The sequence below is a fragment of the Opisthorchis viverrini genome (assembly GCF_000715545.1).
Source record: "Opisthorchis viverrini unplaced genomic scaffold opera_v5_88, whole genome shotgun sequence".
Taxonomy (NCBI): Eukaryota; Metazoa; Platyhelminthes; class Trematoda; order Opisthorchiida; family Opisthorchiidae; genus Opisthorchis; species Opisthorchis viverrini.
This window is the reverse complement of record NW_008751745.1, coordinates 548,238-563,027: the sequence shown is the minus strand read 5'-3', so window position 1 is coordinate 563,027 and position 14,790 is coordinate 548,238. Positions and strand designations below refer to the sequence as shown.

Sequence of the window (14,790 nt, the reverse complement as noted above, 5' to 3'; positions counted from 1 at the left end):
ATATATATATATATATATATATATATAATGGCTGTTCGTATTCATCTGTACGGATTGGGCCACAAACACGGGCGAAAAATGCAAGAACGCTCCCTTGATGGATTTGCTGCGTGCACCTGAATTTTTAGTTTGGCGTTGTGCGCATGTTGGATGACCGACTCACCTCTGAGTTCAAAACAGCAACTGAATTTGACATTATGTCATATCTCTAGGTCTCTAACTAGATCACTAAAAGGTGCTTGGAACCCAAATCAAGAAGCGTAGATGGTTTTACGATCCTCAAGTTAGGGTTATATTTTTCACGTACCTCCAACCAATCATCAGTTCTCTTACTACCACTTCATTTTACCCCAGTTCGGCCAAGCAAGCCTAGAAGGTGCGGGTACGGCACAAATTTCGGTGATATAACATGACCTTAATCAAACGTGTGTTGACACGGCTATACCTGGGGGTGGGTTGAGCGCATCACGCGTCCTCCGACGCATTCCACTGCCATGAGGTGTTGCCATAGTACGGCAGTGAAGCATCAGTGCCAACACTGATGTTGCTGTCATTGATGATGATGATATAGTACGGCAAGCATCAGTGCCAACACTGATGTTGCTGTCATTGATGATGATGATGATGTGTTGCCATCAGACGCGAGCAAATTCAAACGGTCGGGAGCTGACGGCCGCCAGATATCTCCAGTCAACCACGTTGCGCAATGTGGTGGTGCGGTGTACATAACGGTGCTGTGAACATATTCCCTCATTAAAGTACGAGCAGTTCGTAGAAACCGTCCGTTATCAGTCCCAAAATAGAATATTCAGCACAGTATCATCATCAATGATGGTGATATAGGGCCTCAAGTATGGTCACATTACTCGGGTACTCCAAACCTCTCCGGCGCACATCCTTCAAAGGTTGAATAGTGAACAGCGTAAGGATTGACGGAGAGCACTAGCAGGTAACAAAGATCCAAGGGGTGGAGAAAGCTTTTGTAACGGGAAGCACTGGTACCCTATTTCAGCTAATCCGGCCCGAGAAAGGTAAGCGCATAGGACCTCAGTTCATTCACAGATACGTTGTTTTTAAGAATGGATTGAACACTTTGAAGAACAGTCATGTTAGCTCCCGTCAACTCAACTGCTGGAAGAACCAGAAGAACCGGAATGGAACGTCGACACCAGTCCACCATCGAACAGGTCCAGTGTGAAATTTTATAGCTTCAGCTCAATAAAGTAGCTATTCCAGACGGTTTGCATTCTGCACTCTTCAAAGACAAATCCATTTTGGCCAGTGTGACGGCTTTACTCCAAATTGTCTAACATGAATACAGAATACTGACAGAAAGGAGCGCCTCGGTAGCGATTCGTATTTGTGCAACAATCATCGAGACATAGGTTGGGGTCACAGCCTCCGAAAATCCTCTGGTTATTATCCTGCGCAGTTTCATCCATCACTGACAGAGTCAGATTCGTAAAATTGAAGCGGGATTCCAACCTGGTCGGGGTTGCATCCATCATATATTCGCTTTCTGACGAGTGCGAGAAGCCACCGCTTCCGACGGCCAGCAATGGTCTTTTATCTCGATCTGGAAGATACATCTCACTGCACCGACGGTCAGAAACATTAGCAGTATCTGGCGATGATGGCCCCATATACTTCATCCTGTGGACGCCTGTGTGCCTACAGTAAACAATCCTGAGTTCACCACACCCACTAGTGATTCTGGGTCTCCGTCACACAGGCCCAATGACAATAGGACGAAGTGGTAGGTATTACTTGCCATAAAGGGACTTAACTTGTCATGAGAAAAATAACGAACCTCGGTTAGCACTTAGTACTACCCAGTTGGCGTATGACGGTCAACAGCAATCACCGAACTTAGCAGTCCTGCAGTTCACAATTGGACGTTCAAGAATTAGAGGAGTTAAGTTAATTCGAAAGCCAGTTTATTCACAGCTAATCATTTGCAGGTAATCATATGGTCAGTCAACTGTACATTTGTTGGCAAGTTCACACATTATTTATCTGGAGAAAGGTACAGAAGTGTACGAATAAGAGGTTCCACGGGTTTACAAAAATGATTAGGTTTCAGTGCTTCAAAGAGAGGGCGTGCTGTCCATTGATGATTTGCTTGATGGGCCGTAGCTGCCGAAGTACATTGGCCAACGCAGTTTGAGCATCTTCGTTTTTGCCAACCAACTTTCGCAAACGTATCTTCTTCAGTAGTTCAGTTACAGTGATGGGTTTGCGCATCAGATATTTGCGCACGGTGCTCATTAGTTCACCGTCACAAGAATTGGAAGAAATGGATGAAGAAACCGTTGTCGCTGTGGCTGGTTCTACACGAGCTTTCTTGCTGGCAGAACCAGATGCCCCAGTAGCTGAGTCTGTTGTGTCTGTCAGACGACGTTTAACTGCACCCGTTGTATCCACAGCATCACCACTCTCTGCGACAGTAGCTGACGAAGGACCATGGATCGATTCAGAAAGTTTCTGCAACAGTGCGGTTTTCCTCGAACTTTTTTTCGCCTTCTCTTCCACGTCAACTTCCGAATCGGAACTCGAAGAGGAGTAGGAAGACGAATCCCCATCGATAGAGGAAGAACTGGAGGATGAGGATGAGGACGCACCATCATCTTCGTTCCGCCCGTGAACCTTTTTCTTGCTACGATGTGATTTGGTACCCATGTCGTCATCCAATAAAAGGGGTTCGTAACCTTTCGTAACAGTGTCAAGTGGCTCAAGGTTGCCCTCCGGACGTTTGCGTCCAACCCCATTGGCGTTAGAATCATCCCGAATATCGGTTGCATCCATCTCCGTTTGATTCTCTTCTAGTCCTTCTGCCTCCTCTTCTTCGGTACCTAAGAAAAAGGACGATGAGTTGTCAGTTTATTCCCTTTCACGACCGGAGTTACTGAAAAACCCGGTAGCATATAGCAATGAATAGTACATGAATATTACAGTGAATTTTACACGGCCGGATCAGGTACGATTCGATTTCCGAGTTCCTGAAACAGCGAATAAATGCGGAAATATTTCTGCAAAGACGACACACTCAAGAATAAGGTCTTGTCACGAGATTGAGAAAACCAAACCATTCGATTGTGGCATCCCTTCCGGGACTCACTACCTTGCTGCTTATAGAAAGCAAGAGATAAAGCCTCCCACTCCAAGACTGAAAAGAGGAACTGCGAATCTTGCGATCATTGGATAGCACACTGACCTCCGACTACGCAAAACAGGCAGACGAAAATATCTTTCCGCGGGCTGTGAATATGTCATTCAGACAGGTTCAGATATACAAGGGATTTGGAAGCTACCAACCGGGCGACTTGTGGATCTAATTTAGTCCCGATTTCTCGATTTCCATTATATGGACCTGAACAACCAAGAAGTATCTCAGATTTTGTGCACCCCTTGTACTGAGTACCAGCTTTAGTGAAATGTGAAATAGTTGAATGTTTCCTTGTCACCTGGGAACAATGGAAACCCTCATTTCAATATGTGCGGTTCAGAGATATGCTCACAGCATTACAAAGCAGACAAACCTATAACATGAAACTGAGACGTGGTTCAACTGTAGCGCTCCTTTGAAGTGACGGACCTGACAACTGAAATTGAAAACACACCAACGATGAAACTCACTGACATCAGTCAGCAATGCTTTGAGAGCAGCTTCGTCGTCAACACCAGGTTCCTCATAGATTTTCTCACGTTCGTCAGCCGAAAGCTTGTCTTCATCCGAAGAGGAGTTTGTCATGTAATCTACCTGCAACGAGGAAAGTAAAAAAAATACAACTACCAAAGATTGCACAGAAATGGATTATTATGTGTTACAATTTGGTACCGCAGCCTTCAGGGCGGAAGTAAGAATCCAAGAGCAAATAAACGTGCAGGCGATTCCAGAAAGAACGCTTGTGAACTATCAGAATAGGTTAAGAACTCACCTCATCCCCTTCGTGGTCATCTACCTCACTATCATCCTGTGCCTCTTCCAAAGGATCGTCCTCCTCGGACGAAGAGCCAGCAGGTCGACCCTTCTTCGTTCGGCGCTTCTTGACATAACGGCGTATCCGAGATACGATTGCTGCATCACGCTGTTTTTTGCGAAGAAGACGAGCGCGTTCGGCAGCTGACTTGACCCCTTCTGTCCTACCAGCACGCGCTTTGCTCACATCGCCAAACAACCCAACTGATTTTTGCTTACTGGTTCCAGGTTTGGTTCCTTCAGTAGCACCACCCTCGCCTTGGTCTATTGCTGACTCTTCTTCTTCATCCTCAGCGTCAGCGTCACTTTCACTGTTCAACTCCTCTAAATCGGTTAGTTTGAGAGTACGATCTGAACGGCGGCCGCCGCCAGATTTGGCGGCCTGTGGACCGGACTCTTTCTCTGAATTCCCCCGGCCTTCCGTCGCCACGGACAGATAGCTGTTGAAAACGTAGTGTGCAGGGAGGTGGCCGTAAAGCACTATTCAAACATGGACTGTATGAATGTTCATCAAACCAGCACGTATAGTGACTGAAAAACGACTGCAGTGTTAAACGGATCAACAAGATGAGCGCATCTGCGAGATGTAATCAATCCATTGCGAATCTAACACCACGTTTACAACCATTGACTGTGTGATGTGACGATAAGCGATTCATGTGGAACACGGTAACTGCCAGATGAGGATTACATAAGGGAAAAACCGAGCTGACGGTGCTGGAAATCCTGAAAATCACGAGCCTAGGAACCTGAGCAGTCAACCTTAATTCAACTCATTAAAGGACAAAAATTCACGTGAGTGAAGTGTGTTTCAACCTAATGTGAATGAGGAAGCCCCATGGGAGCTAAAAAATCATAGAGCAATACCAAAACACGTGTTCGAAACAAAGCAGAAAAGGTAAATATTCAGAAACTCCAAAAGCGAAATGGGTTACCAGCCACTGTAGGAACCAAACCGTACCATGCCAGCTCAGGTGGTGTGTAATTTTAACTAAATTACTGGGCAACGAAGGGCAGAACCTACCGGAGTTCCTTTCCAAGCTCCCGGTCCATGGTTAGCCCGTCTGTCACCTCGTCTGCACCTTCACCATCGGTCAGTTTGCGTTTGATCATCACGTTGAACAGATTCATTGTCTTGTGAAGTCTACTGTATTCGACCTCTGCCTCTTCTTCACGCAAAAACCGATAGTTGATTTCCGGTTTCATTTTATACCTGGACAAAGCGGCGGTGGATAACAGTAGAGAATCAAATCACCTGAATAGTCTTGATGAAATTCGGTAAACTGAAAGTTCCCTGATCCGAAAGAAGTGTAAACCAGATTTGCGTGTTTCGGATATCAGAACAAAACTCGACAGCAACAAATAACGATAGATGAACATACGGTGAAGGTTCAAACTGTATGCAACACCGTGGGATAAGGTACATTAGACACCTAGTACCCAATGGGAAACTGCCATTTTAAGTCCTCTGTTTTCGGAAAGACCGACGACGTAGTACTCATTCTACTACAGTAAGCTGATAAAAACAAAGTATGCTGCGACAATTCCCCTCCACAAAACACAACATACTCTCGAGAAATACGTTCATTTACAAACCCATTTGGTTTTCACAGGATACTCCCCTGAATCTCTCGTATATGATGTTTTTTGACTGAATCTGCGCTAGACCGCCTCAGGTTTCAGCTGGCACGATATTCGAGATATCGCAACACATTGTATGGATTTAACGCACTACACACTACTGAAAAGTCTTCAACGATGATAGATTTAGCTGGGGTTCAAGTGGATCACCAGTTAAAACCAAATTTGTAAACAAATGAGTGTATTAATCGAGTTTCAAGCAAGTTAGGTCCAAGCACAACATAAGGTTCACAAAAACCCAGGAACGTATTCGAGATTCGCAACACATTGTATGGATTTAACGCACTACACACTACTGAAAAGTCTTCAACGATGATAGATTTAGCTGGGGTTCAAGTGGATCACCAGTTAAAACCAAATTTGTAAACAAATGAGTGTATTAATCGAGTTTCAAGCAAGTTAGGTCCAAGCACAACATAAGGTTCACAAAAACCCAGGAACGGCGCATATCAAGAAGGGCTAAATCGGCTGTTGATTGTTGAAGAAATTTCAGCGGCCTTGCAAGTAGTATGTTACGTCTACTCAATAAAAATCTCATTTATGAAACACGTGGTCTCCATACTAGTAGTATCGTAAAAACATTGCAGCAGACACAACTCCTCCAGGCGCATTCACTACCGATAAAACCGAGGTTTGGGGTGTGAGTGTGGTCAATATTGATAAATCAGCACGAACACGTACATCCTGTTTTTTTCACTGATGGTCCCTGAGGAACTGAAACTGACCAAGCCTTTCTCATAGATCTCAACCAAACTTCTGGTTGATTCACAATAAGTTCAACAACGTGGCCTTCTGTCCTTGTTGGATTCATCAGGTGTATGCGCAAGGGCGTGTCGTGTAGCCCTTTTGTTGGCAGTCCTGACCACACTAATAAGCTTTATGCAGCTAGTGAACTGCATTCACGACATGATTCTGGTCCTAACTAGCGGTCACGCAATTCGACATTTATATTCCCCATCCGAACTAGCCACCGACCCTGGCAAAAGGACAGACCATCGGTTTATCATGTGGACTTTATGAGAAGAGTTATGGTCGGATACTGAAAAACCCAGACAAGTGAGATTTTTCGCCTTTAGTTGAGATCCACCAGGTAGGTAGAGAAGGATCGGTTATGCGGCTTGCTTGTTTAAATGCGGGAGTACTTCATAAATTCTATTTCCCACACGGCAGAAACATGCACTGTATGTGCACACTCTCTTTTGCGAGATGGTTAAACTAAAGGTGAATTTCACAACACAACCGTCTCCTATAAAAGAAGGATGGTGTAAAAGGCTTTGTTGTCGTTTGAACTCCGGTGCGCCGGTTTATCAACAAAATACTTAACACTTCAACATGGGCCAGAAACTAGGCAGGTAACAGTGACTAGCCGCGTCTCTAAAACACGTCTGGGTTCGGTCGATGCGCTTTGGGAGAGCTCTCTCATAAAGAGAGATGTACCCGCATTGAATGGGCCAGTCAAACCCTACAAGTTGTGCCACATATTCCGTATGCCTCATACAGCCTTTGCGCCCAGTTATCATTAAGGTGAAAGCAACATACGGCCAGTCAGATAGTGGCTTTCCAGTACGCTAAGAAGGTACTGAACGGTGAACTCAATCGCGTTTTTAACCGGCATGTGCATGAATGAAGATACAAAGATCAAAGATATGGTTCGAACATGCTTTAGAGTCAGAGCTATCACTCCCGTTACGTGGAACCCCAGTGATAAAACTCAACCACATGAGGAACAATCCTTATGACCTGAGTCACGTTCGAATTCGTTTTCCAAGCATTAATCCAGATGGCATTTTGATCGCTGCATAGAACGGTGTAGTTCAGTAAATTGTCAAGGCCGAGATCCATTAATTTTTCGTTGTCTCACGTAAGCTTTGGATTGCTTGTATGCGTTTATTTATTCAACCACATCATTAGCAGCCGGACTGTACAGGCCCAAAATTAAGCAAGTGTTTCTTCTTCGACCGCAGAGTAAATGTGCTCGGCGCTCGAACAATCCACACTTACAACAATTCAACAATCACATGCTTGTTTAACATTCGGGATTGAGCACACACACGAGCAGATGCATACTTCTTACGGACTGCAACTGGTGGGTAAACGCACTTGGAGCTGGTTGTATGCTCGTTCACGTTGTCGCAAAGGAGTTGTACCAAGGCATTGGAAAGGGTTGCTCTTATGGTTAATAGAACTGGTTGCGGGTGGGACATACTGAACGAAACAGCATCCGATCTCAGTTTTATGCTTAAATAAATCTGCCACTATTGCTTTTGAAAAGACCAGGGTGATGTGACTCCAAAGTTTCTATATCCACACTAGATACTGTTACGCGGTTTGTAAAAAGGAGGCACTTTTAGTAAAACCATAGAATTTGTCCCCGACAGTAATTTGCTGTTTTTACCGGACATGTAAACTGCTACAGTACGCTTGTTTATGTCGTTCACGAACAAACTAAGCATTATGAAACCCAAAAACTACAAGCTGTCGTTTGAATGACTGGTAAATATATATAAGAAAGGATGAACAGGTAGAAACGAATAATTCTGTTTGTAAGAGGTGTAACGAATGTCATGATTGTTACGACAGGGTCTAGATCCATGTCTACACGAGCAATAGCAGTTGAGGCCTGAAAGTGAACGAATACCTAAAGCAGGTTGTTTGGGCTCAGTGGTAGAGCGTACGACGAGTTTCAATCCAGTAATAGCAGATAGAACCTGATTGCCTCCAGTATCAGCCTACTTAGTGATGTCCTCTGAGGAATCAAAGCGCAAGACTGAACGAGTGTGATTCACCATGGCAAAATCATCAGACATACAGCCCTTGTTACGCTGCAGACTGTAGAACATTCCTTGTGGTTCGGTAGATATTGCTTGCTCACACAACCATAACTGCCGTCGGTGTATTTACTGCACTGAGGTCGTGTGACAGTGTTTACTCCGCAGACTTCAGTTTTAATGCACTCTGTAAGAAATAGCTTGTTTGATTCTTGCACGTCTACTTTTGCACGGGCATGATCACAAGCCCAAATCAATTCATCGGCGTCCATAGGTATTCCCTGGCGGCGTAATCTGTGATGCCAGCTGTGAATATCCTCTGCCTTTCTTGTGCAACTGAATTACACTCAATGGACGGGTGAACACAGAATCCGTGAAATGGAACCGCACAAATTTTTTGTCAGCAGATTGACACAAATGGTAAAACTTGTTTCTCGCGACATACGTATTCAGCCGCACACCCCATTATTTGCCCACTAGCGACAAAGCTTCTCGAAGAGGCTCATGGCATCAAACACTTTGTTCATCTGTTCGGTGCCTAGCTGCCACGCCACCCGAAGGAAACACGGTGGCTAGGATACTACCACGTTGCTTAAGCCTGGACAGAAGTCGAGATGCAGAAGTTGGGTTTGAAACACGGACCAGTAAATTCAAGTTCTAACCACTGAACCACTTCGTCCCAATCAGACACTTCGGCCCTCCATAGCCAGATGAAGACCTAACAGTTTCAGGGTGAGTTGTCCAGAAAGTTTAAGTATGGTCAGTAAAAGTCCCCTTCCAAGAATGCCAGTCATAGGCTGTCGGTTGAATAAGTGAATCCATTCGGAACAGTCCAAGAGCAGAATATTGAAAAGAAATTATGTAAAACATCGACACCAAGTCTTACGTTCCGTAAATAGAGCGTAACGCGGCGAGGGCAGCCCGTTCATTAGAAGTCAACACAAAAACGAAAAAAAGCACGAATACCACAGGCATTGGTCTCTGGCCAGATAATGAATCATGAATGCAGCCAATCAGCGCGTAAACCAGTCCACCCGTGAACACAGCCACCTACGCAGACGATGTGGGTAACAGCGAAGCACCTAGAACAGGAAGTGTGAACAGCAATTAACGTGACTTAATCGAAACGAGGACAGAAAAACAATGTTATCCACTAACATAGGTTTAGGTTAGGGTCTCCAGTTCGTACCGGTTTGGTCCCAACACCTATTACCGGAGAACTAAACTACAGTGGCTGGTACCTTTGTTACACAAGGGATCCGAATAGGAGTGAAGCAACCATGTCACAAGCTCAGAATGCATTCTGGTCATCCAGTATAGCCTCGCCTGAATAAAACCCAGTTTGAAGGTAGGACTTACCAAGCATGGACAGGATAGGCGTCAAAATTTCCATCTTTACATTGACAAAATACAAAGTATTCAACATTCTCCGAAACACTTCCTTCCCGAGCTCCTTTGAAGCGACGACGTCCGGTTTTTCCTTTGCCCACGGTCATAACCCACGGTTGGTCATCTGGTCGATAGGTTTCACGAATAATACCATACTTGCGAAGTCGGGCCTCCTCCCTCGCCTCACGACCAAACTCGCTTCCGGCCCCACGGTCGGGAGTGTCTTGAATGTTGTGAGCACTGCGAAACTGCCTCAGGTTGTTTTCACGTTGCATAAACACTTCAAGGCCGGATGTGAGGTCGGGATGATCAGATGTGTGAAAACGAAGTACACTGAATCGCTTGTCACGTCGATTAGGGACTCTGACCTGCACCGGATTGACACAAATACTTTAACGAGGCATGATGCCTATCGAACGGGCGAGTACATAGTGAGTTTAAAAATTCACTTTTCAAAAAACTAGACACCGAATAAGCACAAATATGAACATGTAAAAATATATAACTATTAGGTGAGTCAAATCGATCAGGAAATCGAAAAGAAAGCCAACACACACCCCAAGAGTAGAAGAACTGTCGAACTTTCAGCTGACGGACGAGCGAGGTCACGCTTATTGTCCTGCAAGGAAGATGCAAGATGGACAAGTGGACCTAGATGTGAAAAGTGGTGAGTCCAACGGTTCCTGGTCATCTGCGAGTTTGGCCTACAATAGACTCGCTCCATCAGTGGCTAGATATCCCTGCCAGTATGATCACTTCGCTTTACGGACTTCAATCAATCCCTTCCTTAAAGTTCCGAACGGTGAGTAAACCCTAAGTGGTCTGCGCTTGAAAGACGGAAATGAACCTTCTATGATATTACCTGTGCCACACAACATTTGGACTTCTCGTGAATCAGGCGAATTATCCAAATGAGGGCTATGTACAAGCCTCTAAACCGAAGTCAAACTAGCATTCAATACGTGAACGGAATAAATATCTTAACCGTGTCAAAAGTTTCAAACAGTAGGCAAGATGAGCACAATATTTATAGCAGTTGGAATACACAGTAACGGTGGACTGTTATTTGTGGCATAGTTCAGTGGCGAACTAAGTTCCACGAGTTTCATTTGGAATGCTTAGTTAACAAAAACTCTCAATATCCCAACAATTCACTTGCGCTGTCTTGGTGGTTTGCTAAGTTTGAAAGAAGCCTCTTTACGGTGCTGCTTTCAAATGAGTAAACAATGCATATGCTAAGATACTACATCTATCCCTTTTTCCATCACTCACCTACCTGAATAAAATCGATATGTTGTGTTTGGTCCCCATTCCATACAATCAACCAGAGAACAACCCATGCACACCACTGTACGACCACTAGCTTCATACGCTGGCGTACTCTCTCTTGATTGGGTCGCTTGCCAATAGGTCTCATGCCTTTTGCCTACCCGTTTCTGTGGCCTTGTCAAAGCCGGGTCATGGGAATTCTTGTGCTATCATGCACATATATTAACCCTCCAATTACCTAAAGCTTGGGCTCAGAATTTTCTGTTTGTCTGATTCCAAGTCCAGTTCTTCAAGTTGTCTTTCGATCGTGTACAGCGAGCATTCCCGCAGGCAGGCGGCGATGAGTCGCACTGAGAAACGCAGTAACCGGCATAATTAAGCAATTCATTTCAAAACCACAGAATTTTTGAAAAAAAGACTTGGAGAATCATGGATTGTAAAATTTACCACGATGTTTTCATAGAGCCAACTGTCCGTAATGATGCTGAAAACTCTTGGAAGAGTCTTCAGTAGTGCATAAAAATCGACTCTATCCAAGATGATTACGAGTAAGTTCCTATCTCTCATGGCAAGATGTGGCGCAGCTGTGGGTCAGTAAAGAAGGCGCAATCGCTCGAAAAGTGATCAAAGGAGAGGCGCACGAACAGCTTTGAACATGAAACACATCGGAAGAAATTACTACGGCCGAAGTTGAATAAAAGACTATTGGCGGCGCGACAGGTACCGTGAACTTCGGCGTTGGATTGACTAACTGTTCAGAGGTCAGCCGCCCCTAATAACCGAACATCACATAGATTGGACGGATGTCACGTGCGGGCTACATAACAAATGAATGGTCAGAATGTCAGCTAATCTGGATCGAGCATCTTCAGCTGGACGCTTTTCGGCTCTTCACGGAGACTATCACGACCTTGGGGAACGTTGTGCTGACCCTATAAATACGGTTGTAACAATCTTCCTTTGTCTCCGTGCCTTTTGATATACTACAGTGGGCGGAGCGGGAAGCCAAGGACCGATACAGAGTTGCATGACTGTTCACAAGACACAACGCTAACTTACAACCAAGACACTGATTAACTGTTCGTTCTGTCAGTGAAAGCCGAATAGTTGGGAGGACCGTTGTCCCTGCTATGAGCTTCGGAAGGGCCTTCACAACATTAGCACTGTTGTTGGATCAGAGAAAAATACGTTGAAAATCTCAGTGGAAGACGAGCACTAGTTTCGGTCCTTTTTCGAACTACTCCATTCCAATCAATCAGTGCAAAAATAGCTAGACGATAACGAGTAGTTCGTGATTTTTCTGAGGATATAAACTGTAGGTCTGAACACTTTAGTAGAAAACGACTACAAAGAATGCTTCACCGGCACACTGGACGGATCGCCCAGTGATCAGAAATCATTCGACCATTTTCGAGGATACTCTACGCATCCAGATGATCCATTTTCGTGTACCATGAGAGAACGAGGAGCAGGTCAAAAAAGAATACATTGTAACTGATTGTTATGAATGGCAAAAACACTGTTGTCAGGCGTATAAAACTATGGGCAAGTTTAAACGATTAACAAACCTGCATCTCTCGAATAACATTTCTTTGTGATGGCTGCGTTGCTGATGATGAGGTCGATGGGAGTTGGTCTGGTTTAATTGGGGGTTGAGGATCCGGTACAGGTTGTTGGGGTTTACAGACTGTTGGAGGATTCAGCAAGGATCGGGATTTGGGAGATACGCCGACTGGACGAATCACTGTAGGACAGGCTGTGGCGACCTTGATCGGGTGTGAAATAACAGGCGTGATTTTTAGACCTCCTGATACAGTGGCGCCAGCGGCTGTTGTGCTGGTGCCTGTGGCGTTCGGTAGTGTGCGGATGACTACAAGTGGTGTGCTGGTTGTGGTGGCAGGAGACCGTTGCAAAGGATTGGTTATGTTGGTTGTTTGTGAGATCACAGAAATGACAGATGGTTTGGAAAGTTCCGAAACAACGGGCGAGGCGATTGACTTGTTTCTGCGATGAATAAGAGGAAGAGAGTGAAAAAGTTTATTCAGAAGTTGGTTTCTAATTGAGTTTCTGATAGTTAGAAGGTTGAAAACTAACCGGATCATCCGACGAATTCACACATATCTGCAAAAGAGCTAATTTGATATTCTTATTCACGCTCATCGTGGTTAAATAAAAGTTACGATGTTCATCTACTGCAAGCCATTTATTTAAGCCATCTTGGCCGTCTGCACAATGCAAACAGCACTGATCGACCGTTTTTCTGGCTTGCGGGCTGGATTAAATTAAGATAGCGATAGTCTGGTGTTACGGTTCGGTCACGCAACGAGTAAACAATATGATATGCGGATTGTGGTGATCGACCTCTGGCTTGCGGGCTGGATTAAATTAAGATAGCGATAGTCTGGTGTTACGGTTCGGTCACGCAACGAGTAAACAATATGATATGATAATTGTGGCAATACTCTATCCCCAGCTATGTTGCTTGATCCAGACTCCTAGCACGGCGGATAGTGAGAAGACGAAAAACCTCGGACACAAACTTCAATGATCCAACAACACGCGATCAACAGGCGATCATGGAAAAGAATGACAATGCATATATATATTCATAGTTTGACCTTGAAGATGCTGGAAGTTCGCTGGCACACATAAAAATACAGTTTTTTTTGGGGGGATATTGATATCCCCAACACTTCCCCTTGTGAAAAGCCAATAATATACTTGACGGGGGTCGACCTGGATACGTTCCGGCTGGCGGCGGCATCGGTCTGTCCACCGCCTGGGAAGAAGTGTTGGATCAAATACCGAGCTGCCGGTCACACTCTCCTCTTTCGAAGCTGTCTCAGTTTTCAGCTCAAAAGTATCGAGCAATAGGTCCAACGGTACGGTACCCGAACATACTTGAGTTTCCGGCGTGCTGTTAAAGCGGAGTTGGTTTTGATGTCTGGTCCAGGTGTCTTGACCAACCGACACGTCGTACATTACACTACCGCGTTTGCGCAGGATACGACCTGCAATCCATGAATCATGTCCTGGGCGATAGTCACGGACAAGCACGGGCGTTCCCAACTTGAATGGAGTTCCAACTGCCACCGGTATGGACCTTGACTCAGTAGGTTGTGTTGGCAACATGGAAGAATACACAGTTCTAAGTTTACGGCCCATGAGTGCCTCTGCAGGTGACTGGTGGTTTGCCAAAGCGTCATTCGCGGTCGTTCGGTACACAAACAGGAATCTCTGAAGGGCTTCGACGGATGTCTCCTCCCCTCGAGCTTTAAGCAAAGCCCTCTTGAATGTGTCGACGAACCTTTCTGCTTGACCGTTCGACTGTGGGTGGTACGGTGGTGAACGAACGTGTGTTATCGCATGTCGAGTGCAGAAGTCGCGGAACTCGGCGGAGGTGAACTGCGAACCATTGTCTGAGACTATTGTTAGTTGAGAATATTGTTAGTAACAATGAGACTATGGACTCCGGTAATCCATGCTGACTGAAAATGTTGGATAACACTCTCAGCGTACTAGATGTTGTTGGAGATGACACCGGAACGATTTCTGGCCACTTGGAAAAAGCGTCAATCAAAACCAAACAAAAAGTGCCACGTATCGGTCCTGCGTGATCAATGTGGATCCGAGACCAGGGCCTTTCAGGTCGAGGCCAGGGAACCGGTGGTTGGTGTGGCGGATTCTTTGAAGCTTGTTGACATCGGGAGCAGCGTTTTACAAAATCAGTGATGTGCTGGTCCA

The 14,790-nt window shown here is 45.1% G+C and overlaps 2 protein-coding genes across 2 annotated transcripts in view; one reads left to right on the top strand and one right to left on the bottom strand.

Annotated features, from left to right (window-relative positions):
• Window positions 1-2,566, top strand: part of T265_04995 (hypothetical protein) — a gene marked incomplete at both ends in the record, with an annotated part of 17,691 nt that extends 15,125 nt beyond the window's left edge. Inside the window, one exon of the mRNA XM_009169885.1 lies at window positions 2,229-2,566. Coding sequence (XP_009168149.1) covers window positions 2,229-2,566 — 338 coding nt within the window. The remainder of the gene's footprint in view (window positions 1-2,228) is intronic.
• Window positions 1,924-14,790, bottom strand: part of T265_04996 (hypothetical protein) — a gene marked incomplete at both ends in the record, with an annotated part of 36,272 nt that continues 23,405 nt past the window's right edge. Inside the window, 7 exons of the mRNA XM_009169886.1 lie at window positions 1,924-2,852; window positions 3,637-3,760; window positions 3,939-4,419; window positions 5,004-5,192; window positions 9,748-10,145; window positions 12,615-12,889; window positions 13,791-14,465. Coding sequence (XP_009168150.1) covers window positions 2,080-2,852; window positions 3,637-3,760; window positions 3,939-4,419; window positions 5,004-5,192; window positions 9,748-10,145; window positions 12,615-12,889; window positions 13,791-14,465 — 2,915 coding nt within the window. The remainder of the gene's footprint in view (window positions 2,853-3,636; window positions 3,761-3,938; window positions 4,420-5,003; window positions 5,193-9,747; window positions 10,146-12,614; window positions 12,890-13,790; window positions 14,466-14,790) is intronic.